At 40.4% G+C, this 14,426-nt stretch overlaps 1 protein-coding gene across 2 annotated transcripts in view; it reads right to left on the minus strand.

Annotated features, from left to right (window-relative positions):
• The window catches only part of BMP1 (bone morphogenetic protein 1), a 178,710-nt gene that overhangs the window by 76,501 nt on the left and 87,783 nt on the right, over positions 1-14,426 (minus strand). For both annotated transcript variants that reach the window (XM_070952211.1, XM_070952212.1), the window contains exons 2-3: positions 13,518-13,631; positions 7,443-7,604 (exon numbers count right to left, since the gene is read on the minus strand). In XM_070952211.1, coding sequence (XP_070808312.1) covers positions 7,443-7,604; positions 13,518-13,631 — 276 coding nt within the window. The remainder of the gene's footprint in view (positions 1-7,442; positions 7,605-13,517; positions 13,632-14,426) is intronic.

Here is a 14,426-nt window from a genome sequence, read left to right on the forward strand (position 1 = left end):
TATTTCAATGGCTGCTTTATTATCTTCATGCATAACAAAAGGCAAAGCAGGTTTTTTCCAAACATCTGAAATCAAATCATTAAACCATACAAGGTTATTTGCAGCTTTGGACAAACAAACATATTCCGCTTCTGTGGTCGAAGTGGCTACCAGTTCTTGTTTACCAGTGTACCAGTAAACTGGACAGTCATTTAATAGAAAAATATAACCAGAAGTGCTCTTTCTGCATGATATATCTCCAGCCCAATCCGCATCTGCGTAACATGTAAGTTTTGGTTCTTTATCATTACTAGGTTCTAATACTAAGCAAAAGTCTAATGTACTTTTCAGATATCTTAGAATTCTTTTGACTGCTTCCCAATGATACATTGTTGGTTTGCTAACATATCTTGACAATAAGTTGAGTGGTAATGCAATATCTGGCCTGGTCCAATTAGATATATAAAGAAGTGAACCTATGACTGATCTATAAAATGTATTATCCTTGAATTCAGGGGAAGATTCATCAGTGTTTCTAAGGAAATCAGTTTGCATAGGAGTGTCACAGGGTTTGGCATTGTTTAAATTGCATTTGTTCAGAAGTTCAATGATTTTATCTTTCTGAGTAAGTTTGAATCCCCTTCTAGTTTTGTTAATTTGTACACCAAGGTATTTGTTTACTTTACCTAGAGATTTCAACGAGAAATGTTCGTTTAGCTTATTTACAAAGGTTTCTCTTCTCTCCTTGTGTTTTCCTATATATAAAATATCATCTACATAAATTAATACAAATTCAATATGATCATCACTCTTTTTTACAAAGAAACAGTTATCAGCAGTGGTAGCGTTGAAATCCATGGTCTTAAGTACTTTTACCAAGCAATCGTACCATCTTTTGCCAGATTGCTTTAATCCGTATAGACTCTTGTTCAATAGCCAAATTTCATTCTTATTAGTGTATTGACTGTGTGGTGCTCTTACATATATTTCCTTATCTAGTTTTGCGTGTAAATACGCAGTCTGTATGTCATATTGAAATACATCAAGATTGAGTGCAGATGCCACTACTAGAGCTGTTTTAACACTCTCTGTTCTCACTGTGGGGGAGTATGTGTCAGTGTAGTCCTCCGGATATTTTTGTGCATAACCTTGTGCAACCAATCTAGCTTTGTATAGAGTATTGCCTCCTTCTAGATTCTTAATTTTATAAATCCACCTGGTACCTATAATCGTTTTATCTTTAGGTGCAATCGCAGGTGTAAACACATTTAATCCTTGCAAACTTTCCATCTCTTTTTTCATAGCTAGTTCCCATTTTTCCTTTTCTTCACGAGGGAGTTTTAATACTTCCTCATATGTATTAGGTGTCATTTGTTCACCATCCATATGCATTATGTAATCTCTGTATTTATTTGGTACTTGATTTCTATTGTTTCTAATAGCTCTTTCGGGTTTGCTATGGTTATCATGCAAATATCTTGCTTCCTTTTTTGTTAATGTGTCTGTCTTTATTTTGTGCTGACTATTTGTCCAAGTTTTGGTTTTGTTTTTATTTTTGTTGATATTTTGATTTTCTATTGTCCCTTCCTCACAAGATTTTGTATCTTTGCATTTATTTGGAAATATTTCATTAAGATGTAATTTAGACCAATTGGCCTGTTCATGGAACACAGCTGTTCTGGAGACTATAAATTTGTTATTATTATCAATGAATCTGTACCCTTTGGTGCCAGTTTCATATCCCATAAATCTTAATCTTCTGGATACGTTTTCTCCCTTTCTTCTCAACTGCTTAGGTATGTGTACGTCTGCAGTGACTCCAAATATGTGCATGTGTGCTAATTTGGGTTTCCTATTATACATCACCTCATATGGTGTTTTATTCACAATACTGGACCAGGTTCTATTTTGAGTGTAATTTGAATAATGTAAGGCCTCTGACCAAAATTGTTTGCCTAAACCAGCATCCTCTAATGTGCACCTAATCATGGTTTGTAGTGTGGAATTCTTTCTCTCTGCAATCCCGTTTTGGAACGCAGAAAATGGACTAGACGTGAAATGTAGCATTCCTCTATCCTTTAACCATTGGGAGAATTCTTTAGACATGAATTCACATCCCCTATCTGTCATAATTTGTTTTATTCTGATATTATGTTGTGTTTCTATGCGTTTGTAGAATTCCTTAAATTTCTGAAAGGTTTCATCCTTGTGTTTTAATGTGTAAACAAAACCATAGCGACTGTAATCGTCTACTATTGTTAGGAAGTAACGTTTTCTATAAGTGATTGATGGAGTTAATGGACCAACTAGGTCCATATGTACTAAGTCAAAAATTTTGTTAGTTGATCTGTTGGATTTTTTTGGTCTGGGACTAGTTTTTAGTTTAGTGGATTTACATACTGAGCATTCCAAATAATTTTCACAATTTTTTATTTTGACACCTTCTGCGTGTTCAGTCATCTTTTGTACTACAGGAAAACTTGCATGTCCTAACTTCCTATGCAAGATGTGAGCACACTCATCATGAATTGGTTTACCTATTCTTGGTTTCTTCTCATTGTGTGTATTTGCGTGATCATGAGATATTTTACATTCATCATTGTCACTGTTACTAACATTTTCATCATCTGCCTCAATACAATCTTCCATATTTGAATCAATGTTATGTAACCATCTTTCTTTTGTTATTAGATAGGGTAGGCCTCCTTTAATCATCACAGTGCCTACATTTGTTTTGTCCTTCTCTAAAGTTGCTTTCCCCTTTGAGAAAACTATATTGATGTCAGAATCTCTGCTTAGTTTTATGGCACTTAGTATGTTATGAGGTATTTCTGGAATTAACAATACCCCCTCTATTTTTCCTAGGCCAGGCAAGGTCACATTTCCTCTGCCTAATACTTGAACCTTTTCTTGATTAGCTACCTTTATTACAAATTTATCTTCTGTAAATGAAGACAATATATTTTTGTTATTAGTGGTGTGGTTGGTTGCCCCAGAATCAATAAGCCAATTATTGTTCTCATTTTGTTGTGTTTTAGTGCTGTCTTGTTTATTTAGTCCATTCAGTGAACCAGATTTTCTCTCTTTTGAATTTTCTCTACCCCCTCTACTATCTCTGTAATTTGGTGGGCTTCTATATTTATGTCTATCTGTGGAAGACTGTCTATAATTGTATTTGCTCCTATACTCTGACCTATGTCTCTCCTTTGAGATTTTGGGACAGTCTCTTCTATTGTGTTCCCTGGACCCACAATTATGGCATTTAAAAGCTTCATTGTATTTTTCCTGGAAAGCTACCTTCCTAAAAGATTTGTGTTCTGTGTGATTGCTGGAACGATTTTTTCTTGAATTGTCTTCTGCTATCAATTTGTTAGATAGACTTTCTATGGATAAATATCCTAGATTGATGGTGTCTAAGTGTGACATAAAACTATCCCATGATGAATCAAGTGAATTGATAATAACACTTTTCATTGTTTGATCTGAAATCACTTCCCCCCTCAAATGCAGCTCAGCTCTTATTTTGTTTAGAGATATCAAATGCTCACTTATGGAAACCCCTGGTTTTACTCTGGAAGAAAAGAAATCCTTAGACATTCTTGTAGTGGTAGCTACACTATCGCTGTGAAACAGATTAAACATGCATTGAATTATTTCTGAAACAGTTAGGTTTGGTTTGATGCTATGATACATTGTAGGAGACACGCTAGATATTATTAAGAAAAATGCTCTATGATGTAAACAATCTATTTTTAAAGTCCAAGGTCTTCTTGGAGGACTAGTGATAAAGAATAGCAAATTTTCTTTCATAAAGACAACCTGGAGCTGTTGATACCATTCTTGCAAATTAATGCCATCAACTCTAAGTTTTGGGAAGTCACTGGGTAAGTTTCCCACATTATTTTGTTCATTACTTACAACCTGAGGTAGTCCGTGGTCTCGCAAGTGCAGGAAATTGCAAAACGGCATGGGGATGCTCGCAACGAGTCTGCGCGGTTCTCTGGCCAGTTCAAGTCTTTCCGGACCGTCTACGTAGTTTCGCACATGCGCGTTGCTCATTTCTTCTTTGGCGTCGTCGTGGAAGGTTCTCTCCATTGCAGCTCGCTCGCTCCGCTCCTCTTCAGACGAGTCGGTTTCTGGCTCGGTTTTAGGAGTTTTGATGGCGGCGACTGCTCTTTTCTTTCTTTTGTGTGCGTTGGTACTTGATCCGGTCTGCGGTGTAGGGCGGAATCGACATGGCTCTCTGGGCTCGGGCGTCGTCGCTCTCGAAGTCAGGATGGGAGCGTGCAGGTCTTGAGGTATCGGCTTGTTCTCTAGCTTCTTCGTTGTCGCTTTGGAAATTTTTAATTTTGGCCCAAATGCAGCAAAAAGCGTCTTCATTGCTGACTTTACTTGGGATTTCGTTAAGTCGTCTTCGCTTTCTGATTCTGGTTCTTCTGAAGAGTTTGAATCTTCCTTTTCGCTTTCGTTGTCTGATAACGTTTTTCGCGCCAGAAATTTTGAACTGAGCATTTTGATTGGCTCTGCTTCGCTCACTTTGGAGGCTTGTTGGAACCAAGATGGCTGCCATTCAAAATTTCGCGCGGGATCACATCTTTTCTTTTTCATAACGACTTTCTCTGTAGTCATATCACTCACAGTTTTTTGGTCTTTGGGTTTCTCTTTAGTAATGTTTTTCTCTCTCGCTGCTCCGCTGTTTTTCAGCATTTCTCGGAGATTCGCGATGAGGCTTTCATCATTCTTCTGGCTTTTTAATAGTTTTAATATCTCTGACCTGAGTTCGTTATTTTCTATTTCGATTTCCTCCTGGTCATTATTTTCATTTATTGGTTCTTCTTCTTCAGTGGTGTATTCTTCGGATTCTCTCGAAATCGCGTTTGTGGATTCGTTGATTATTTCTTGTTCAGTTTCTATTTCTTTGCTGTAGGCCCTGGTGTTGGGCCTATCTTTCTTAGACATCTTTAAGTATTTATTGAGTCAATTAACCATCCTCTGCTACCAGCTTGTTGCAATATTTTCAGGATCAGACTCAATAATGATAATAAGAGTTAGAGGTTTAAATATATTTCTCTTTAATTATAACAGGCATTCTATATTCACTGAATATTCACAGATAGAAGCAAGGAAAATGGTGAAGGTGGCTCCTTATATATACAAGGGGTGGAGCCAAGAATGGGAGTGGTGAATTATGAATACATTAGTAACCAAAGAATAAGTTAACCCCCGATGTCCCATATATACATTATTTACACATTAGGGAATAAGGCATTTACATCTCACATATTCTATTTGTTCCATTATTTTACTTCTGTTCTGTTTACACTCCTTTCATTTTTCTTCCTTTATATTACTGCAAGCCACCTAGAGTAGCCCCAGAGAGGCAACAAATTAATTTAATTAATAAATAATTAAATTTTCTTGAAAAGAAAATTCCAGATAAAGAGCATGATTTCTATTTAATTCTACTATTCTCGGGCAAGGATTTGAAAAAAAGTGCTCAAGTCATCCAGTTCTGTGCTACCATTTGTACGATGTGTTGTACAATTACTTAGGACTGGAACATCATTGATAGTATTTTATTTGGATTTGTTTCAGTAACTATGTTCTTAATTCTTTTTAGATGTCATTATATTGTTTTTCTCACATATACATATACTGTACATATGCATAGATGATAGAGATAGACAGAGAGAGAGAGAGAGAGAGAGAGAGAGATGATAGATAGATAGATAGATAGATAGATAGATAGATAGATAGACAGACAGACAGACAGACAGATAATAGGTAGGTAGGTAGGTAGATATAGATAGATAGATAGGTAGGTAGGTAGGTAGATAGATAGATAGATAAGAGAGAGATGATTGATAGATAATGGGTAATATCTATCTATCTATCTATCTATCTATCTATCTATCTAACTATCGATAGATAGACAGACAGATAATAGAAGATAGATAGATAGATAGATAGATAGATAGATAGATAGATAGATTAAAAAAGAGAGAGATGATTGATAGATAATGGATAATAATGATAGATAGATAGATTGACAGACAGACAGACAGACAGACAATGATAGATAATAAATAGGAGCTAGATTAGATAGATAGATAGATAGATAGATATAGATAGACAGACAGACAGACAGATAATAGATAGGTAGGTAGGTAGATATATAGATTAGATAGATAGATAGATAGTTAAGAGAGAGATGATTGATAGATGATGAATAATAGATGATAGATGATAGATAGATAGATAGACAGACAGATAATAGTTAGATAGATAGATAGATAGATAGATAGATAGATAGATAAGAGAGAGATGATTGATAGATGATGGATAATAGATGATAGATAGATAGAGAGAGATAATAGTTAGATAGATAGACAGACAGACAGATAGATAATAGATAGATAGATAGATAGATAGATAGATAGATAGATAGATAGATAAGAGAGAGATGATTGATACATGATGGATAATAGATGATAGATGATAGATAGATAGATAGATAGATAGATAGATAGATAGATAGATAGACAGACAGATAATAGTTAGATAGATAGATAGATAGATAGATAGATATAGATGATAGACAGACAGACAGATAGATGTAACTTTTATTCAGTGTTTTGTTTGTATCTGGCCTTAGGACTAAAGTTGAATTGCACAAGATGATCAGAAATATCAAAAGATTGGCTGTTCCTGAGGCAACGCACCCCGATCTGTCCATTTCAGGGACACTGTGAACAGGTACATACAGTACAAGGCTAGATTATAAAGCACAATAGATACGTCACAGACTCATGAACAAATGTCCCTCAAGCTTCGATTCCATCTAAAAAAAAAATACAGCTGTATTCAAAAATTAAAGAGACCGCATTTGCCGATTCTGGCCAGAATAAGAGCAATTTCTAAAGATGATGTTCCGTTTGGAACAGCTGCACGAAATCCATTTATCTCTTCCCTTTCCTCGCCTGTTTCCTCTTTTCAATAGCTCCTCAAGAGAAGATCAAATTGTGATTCAAGGATTTCTCAATTGCTACGAGAAAGGGAACGAAGAGAAAGGGAAACAAGGAAGGCCCAGCTGCAAACACTCCAATATATTATGCATTTGGCATATGAATATTAATTTTCAGGGAGTAACAATGCACCTGTCAAACGCAAAAGACATTTGCAGTTATTTTGCCGTTTTCTTCTGTAACAACTCTCCCTCCCTCCACAAAGAGGGAAGAACAGCAGTGGGAAAAGCCAGAATAGTCACCGAGAGGAGATAATGATGTTAAAATTGTGTTAACAAAATTGGATCGCACAATTAAAAGCCATCTCTTGGAAATATGCCAAGAGCTTTTATAACACCCATTAATACCCACGAAATGTAGAGAAGGAAAGAGTTGGGTCTCAAAGCAGAAACCCGTCACGAATGAACATTTTAAACTCCTCTTCAAATTCCAACTCACCGCTGAAATTTCCGCTGATCACGTATGGAATGACTCCATCTGGCCACACCCTTTCGGGGCGGGAAGTGGCAGCCCGCCGAGTTCGAGGTCGTCCCCAGCCCTGTTTCCATCTTCGCCTCTGCTGCCTTCCAGGTCGGATGCTGGTGCTGTTTGCATCTTTCCCTGTGATGAGACAACAATTGAAATCAGGGGTGTCGAACACAAGGCCTGCGGCCAGCATCCGGCCCATAGGACTGTCCTGGAAAATGTAAGGGGCTGGCCCGTGTGGTTTCGGCCCAGTCTACCCAATGCCAAGAGGAAACATCGGGCCAGTGTGGCTTCGGTCTGGTCTACCAAATGGAAAGAAGAAACATGCCAGCAGTTTGGGGAGTGGTGTCAAGCTGGCCATGCCCACCGGGTGTGAAATCCAGCAGGTTCTGACAGGTTCTGGAGAACCCGTAGCGGAAATTTTGAGCAGTTCGGAGAACTGGCAAATACCACCTCCAGCTGGCCCCAGAGTGGGGTGGGAATGGAGATTTTGCAACATCCTTCCCCTGGAATGGGGTGGGAATGGAGATTTTGCAATATTCTTCCCCTGGAGTGGGGTGGGAATGGAGATTTTGCAGCATCCTTCCCCTGCCATGTCCACCAAGCCATGCCCACCACGTCACACCAAGCCACGCCCACAGAACCGGTAGTAAAAAAATTTGGATTTCACCACTGATGCCCACCCAGTTGGCCACCTCCACACAGTCTTCCATGCCCCCCCCGAGGTCAACCACAGCCCTGATGTGGCCCTCAATGAAGTTGAGTTCAACACCCCGGATCTATATGATTTGTGAGCATCGCTTCTTCCCCAGGGCTTAACCCGTTGCATGAACTCAAATCTGCTAAAAATAAATTTGGACGATCAGCTTGTTCTGGAGAGGTTTATATAGCACGGCCTTCTTCCTAAGTCCAAACTTCAATACCCTGGATCTCATCCTCCTTTTACTGTCTGTTGAGACCAGCCACCCAAAATTTTTCAAGTGGAAAGCCAGTAGAAATCATGAGGATGAGGAACTGGCCTTCCTTTCTCCTGCAATTCTGAACTGAGAATGGGAAGTTGCTATTGTGCATTCTAATGAAGAGAAGGACCAGGGGTGACGTCATAGCAGTCTTCCAAAATTTGAGGGGCTGTCACAGAGAAGAGGGGGGGGGGGTCATTCCGAACATCCAACCTTTTGTGACACAGACATGTCAACGCACTGCAGCCTCCTGAAAAAAACAATTGAGCCAGCTACTGCCAAGGGATTTCACTTCCTCTGTCACCCCTGTGCCAAATCGTAATGGTCTCTAAGACAGACAGTAATTTAGCTGTCCCAAATGGTAGGCTAGGCAAATTGGTTAGCCCCCCCCAACTTTCACAAATCAAAATCGGCTTATTTAACCAAAGACACAGCTAAGAATTTTGTTCTGCAGGCTCAAAACCAGTTAAAAAAAATTTAATTATTTGTTCTGATAGTGAGGTTTGGAAAACCAGGAGGTGGGGAATAGGTTTGAATTGGTTGTCTGGATCTAACTGAAATGACAAGACCTGTCTGCTCTTATTAAATTAGGTGAGATGCTGGTTGTGTGGGTTGGTTGAGCGTTGTGTTGTCACCTAGGCTTCCTGAGTCATTAAAACACACGAGTAGTCCCAAAAACCTCTTTTATTGCAACAACTGTGAATTACTTACATTCACAGTTGAGTCCCAATTAGTCACAAAAAGTCCTTCGGGAGAAGTCTTTCACCAACTTTTATCTCCCTTCACATGCTGCCAAAGACCTACTTGGCAAAGCCACATGGATTCCAGAATCAAACAAAGATGCCGACTGGGAACAGAATTAACAACGTTGCTTTCCTGCAAAGGGTCCACGTGCTTTTGCTCCTCTTTTAAGCCTTATCTATCTATCTATCTATCTATCTATCTATCTATCTATCTATCTATCTATCTATTTATCTATCTATCTATCTATCATCTATCTATCTATCTAATTTCTATACCGCCCTACTCCCAGAGGACTCAGGGCGGTGAACAGCCAAGATAAAATACAGATCATACAAACATTAAAAGTCCATTAAAATTATTAAATATTTTGCCCGAAAACAAATTTAAAACACCCAATTTGTAAAACAGATTAAACGATTTAAAAATTTAAAAGGGAGAGTTAGGCCAGGCCAGCCTTATGGGCCAAGCCTTATGGGAGGGGCCAATCATCTCCAGGCCTTACTCCTGAGTCGTCCCTTTTGTTTTAACTGTTCATGCCTTCTGGCAGCTCTGCGCATGCGCACACTAGGAACAGGTTCCTCCTATGCCTCTGCCTCTCTGCTGTCCGACTCTGGAGGCTCCGGAGTCCGCGCATCACTCCCAGATGGCCCTGGCTCCATCTCTGCCTCCGAACCCTCGTCCGGGCCTTCCCCAGACTCCAGGACTGGCCCATGTTCCTCCCCAGCCTCCTCACTGTCTGACTCCACTGGCAACAGGTTGGTGCCATCATGGTTAGTGTTGCAGGTTAACTCTGCCCACTGTCAGCAGTTTGACTGGCGCAAGGTTGACTCAGCCTTCCGTCCTTCTGAGGTGGGTAAAATGAGGATCCAGATTGTTGGGGGAAAGAGGCTGACTCTGTAAATGACTTAGAGAGGGCTGTAAAGCACCATAAAGCAGTATATAAGTCTAAGCGCTATTGCTATTGCTACTCTCGGTTCCATTTTGGTCACATCATTCCAACCAGAAGTCCACAAAGAAGACAGGACTCTCTTTCCCACAATACACCTATTTACCTTCAAGACTGATGACGCTGACCATCCCTTTGTTCAAAAGCCCACAGCATTTGTGAGTTAAAACCAACAGGGCCAACCGTTAACACTTGAAGAGCATGTCTGGGATGGCCAATTTGCGTAGGATGGATATACTATGGATCAAGGATCTCCAACCGTGGCAACTTTTAAGACTTGTGGACTTCAACTCCCAGAATTCCTCAGCCAGCAATTCTGGGAGTTGAAGTCCACAAGTCTTAAAGTTGCCAAGGTTGGAGACCCCTGCTATGGATCCCATAGTTTTTCACTCCTTTTCTCTTATGGAAAGGCTACTTTGATGTAGGGACAAAGGCACCAGGCTAAAAATCTGGAGATCATGAGTTCTACATGAAGCCAAGAGGATGGCTTGGAGCCAGCGTTTCTCTCTCAATCTTAGGAAGAAGAAAAAAGGAAGGCAAGAAGACACTTCCTAAAAATGTTGTTAAGAATACCGTGGGGACCAGTCCAGGTAGTTGCCAGGAGTCAACAATGACCCAAAGGTACACACACACATATATATATATATATATTTCTTGCGGACATTCGTCTACAATTGAGCAAATGTTAACGGTAGGGAGATTTCTAGAGTCCAAAGAAAAATCCTTCACACCATTGTCCTACTAAAAAAAAAAGCACAGCTGATCACTTGCCCCTCCTTAAAGAGGGTCGGTATCTTTGCTACTTTTGTCTTTTTTTCCCCCTGATGACCCAGGACCCTGCCAATGTTATCAGTGGACGTGTGCCAGGGTGACTGCGCCCGCTTTCAAATCTCTGCAGGAACAGCAGCTGAGCTAACAGCAAGTATTGCAAATGTCTGATTTTTCTGTTCGCAGGAACATGATGGATGGAACAGTCTGTGTTCACGCTCTTGTTTATTTTTCCTGCAGTGACTTTTGCTCATCACTTTCGTCATCTTTGGTTAAGCCCTCGGGGAAGGCCTTCTCTGCAAAAGGTCTATACAGGTAGTCCTCGATTTACGACCATAATTGACTAGTCATACATACTGTACTTTTTGGAGTATAAGACACACTTTTCCCCCACTAAAAGAGGGTGGAAATGTTGGTGTATCTTATACACCGAATACAGCCATTTTTGGGCTCCCGAAACCCCACCCTGCATGTCCAGTTTTTACCAAAAACAGGCCCGGTTTTCGCAAAAACAAGATGTGCAGAGGATTTGGGAGGTCTGCAGAGTGCTCCTGGAGGCTGGGAAGGGCAAAAACATGATGCATTGAGGGGGTTTGGGAGGGCAAAAATGGGATGTGCAGAGGGTTTGAGAGGCCTGCAGAGCAGTGGTGGGTTCCTCCTGGTTCGGCCGAGCCGGTAGCGGTGACGATATGACGTCACCGAACCAGTTCTCTTTGTTCTGGACCTCGGCCCTCCCCCCCGCCCCCCCATGGTATTCTTACCTTTTATTTGCCCCCACCCCCAATCTATTGCTGCCTCCCGAGTCCCAGCTGATCGGCTAGAAGGAAAAAAACTGTTTAAACTCTTGCTGCGGGCTTCAAAGGGCTGCCCTACAGCTGATCAGTGTTAAAAGGCAGTGTGGTGGTAGACCGTTGCCTCCAAAAACGAATGAGTAGACCGTTGCCTCCAAAAACGAATGAGTAGACCGGTGCCTCCAAAAAGAAATGAGTAGACCGGTGCCTCCAAAAACAAATGAATAGATCGGTGCCTCCAAAAACAAATGGGTAGACCGGTGCCTCCAAAAACAAATGAATAGATCGGTGCCTCCAAAAACAAATGAGTAGACCGGTGCCTCCAAAAACAAATGAGTAGACCGGTTCCTCCAAAAACGAATGAATAGACCGGTGCCTCCAAAAACAAATGGGTAGACCGGTGCCTCCAAAAACGAATGAATAGACCGGTGCCTCCAAAAACGAATGAATAGACCGGTGCCTCCAAAAACAAATGGGTAGACTGGTGCCTCCAAAAACAAATGAATAGACCGGTGCCTCCAAAAACAAATGAGTAGACCGGTGCCTCCAAAAACAAATGGGTAGACCGGTGCCTCCAAAAACAAATGAGTAGACTGCTGCCTCCAAAAACAAATGGGTAGACCGGTATAGCTCTGCAAGCAGTTAAAAGCCTGGTAGACCAGTACCTCTGCTAAATCCTAAAGAATTGTCACATGACCATCAAACCACGCCCACAAAATAAGCCACGCCCACAGAACCGGTAGTAAAAAATTTTAGAACCCACCCCTGCTGCAGAGTGCTCCTGGGGGCTGGGGAGGGCAAAAACACAGTGCGTTGGGGGGTTTGGGAGGGCAAAAACGGGAGGTGCAGAGGGTTTGGGAGGCCTGCAGAGTGCTCTTGGGGGCCGGGAAGGACAAAAACCAGATGCACTGAGGCCAAAATCTATATATTTTTTCTTGTTTTCCTCTTCGAAATCTTGGTGCGTCTTATACTCCGGTGCATCTTATAGTCCAAATAAATACGGTATTTTAATTGGGAAGTCATTCCACAATATTCAGCAAGTGTTTTAAATTGTAAGTCTGGGACTGCACTCTTCATAATGCAAGTTGTGGTTGGCAGCGAAGAATAAACGTAAAAGTTAATTATTGTCAGCTCCACTAAAAGGATTTATGGATGGTGAGAGAGGCAAATGTTAACATAACTTCATTTCTACTAGAAAAGCAAACAGCCTGTAGATCTACTGTACACAGACTTGGTTTTAAAATTAATAGATGCTATTAAGATTAACAGAGTTGGAAGGGACCTTGGAGGTCTTCTAGTCCAACCTCCACCCAAGCAGGAAACCCTACACCCGTGATGGCGAACCTGTGGCACGCGTAGCCGTATCATATGATTCTTGACGAACGTATCTTTTCTTTTATGTACACCGAGACCGTATGCACCAAGACAAATTCCTTGTGTGTCCAATCACACTTGGCCGATAAAGAATTCTATTCTATTCTATTCTATTCTATTCTATTCTATTCTATTCTATTCTATTCTATTCTATTCTATTCTATTCTATTCCATTCCATTCCATTCCATTCCATATTTATTATTCTATTCTATTCTATTCTATTCTATTCTATTCTATTCTATTCTATTCTATTCTATTCTATTCTATTCTATTCTATTCTATTCTATTCTATTCTATTCTATTCCATTCCATTCCATTCCATTCCATTCCATTCCATTCCATTCCATTCCATTTTTATTATTCTATTCTATTCTATTCTATTCTATTCTATTCTATTCTATTCTATTCTATTCTATTCTATTCTATTCTATTCTATTCTAACATTATGAAGATTATTAACCCTACCTGAAGTATTCGTAGCAGTTCTTTCAATTTTATGCCGTGTGAGGTCCACAATTCTGTCCACCTGGAACAACTTCAGGTCTTCCTCATCCAAGGCGATATCTCCTATAAAGGCAGCTGGAAAACAGAAAGGAGAAAAGGAGCTGACATTTTCAAACGGAATGGATTTGAAAAGTACGGTCTTTACAATACAGTACATTTAACGTAAGCATTGCTATTCGTCAAACACTGCGGATTCACTGCACAGCTTGTGACACAAAGTAGGCAGCAAAGACCCCCTTTTAAGCCCCACTTTCTCTTAAAGGTAAAGGTTCTCCTCACACATATGCGCTAGTCGTTCCCGACTCTAGGGGGCGGTGCTCATCTCCGTTTCAAAGCCGAAGAGCCAGCGCTGTCCGAAGATGTTTCCGTGGTCATGTGGCTGGCATGACTCAATGCCAAAGGCGCACAGAACGCTGTTCCCTTCCCACCAAAGGTGGTCCCTATTTTTCTACTTGCATTTTTTACCTGCTTTCGAACTGCTAGGTTGACAGAAGCTGGGACAAATAACAGGAGCTCACCCTGTTACGCGGCACAAGGGTTCAAACCGCTGAACTGCTGACCTTTTGATCGACAAGCTCAGCCTCTTAGCCACTGAGCCACCGCGTCCCTCCAACTTACTCTTAAGCATCTCTAAATTTGTGCTTGGGGCTTAAGGTTTGCATAAGAACGAATCTGGAGGATTTTCTCTTTGGATCTTGATGTGCCTTTGTATGTTTACATTAATTTTTTTTTCCAAATTAAAGCAGTAAAAAAGAATCTTTGAAGAAGGACTTCAAAGAAGGCTGTCAATTGTTAGAGAAAAAGAATTTGAACGTTTTACAAACAACGAAAGAGCTAAGAATTTCTCCGCAACCAGAGAAGACAAAGAGA

Source organism: Pituophis catenifer, unplaced genomic scaffold (genome assembly GCF_029215685.1).
Source record: "Pituophis catenifer annectens isolate HBS135680 unplaced genomic scaffold, rPitCat1.0.hap2 SCAF_12, whole genome shotgun sequence".
NCBI classification, from domain to species: domain Eukaryota; kingdom Metazoa; phylum Chordata; class Lepidosauria; order Squamata; family Colubridae; genus Pituophis; species Pituophis catenifer.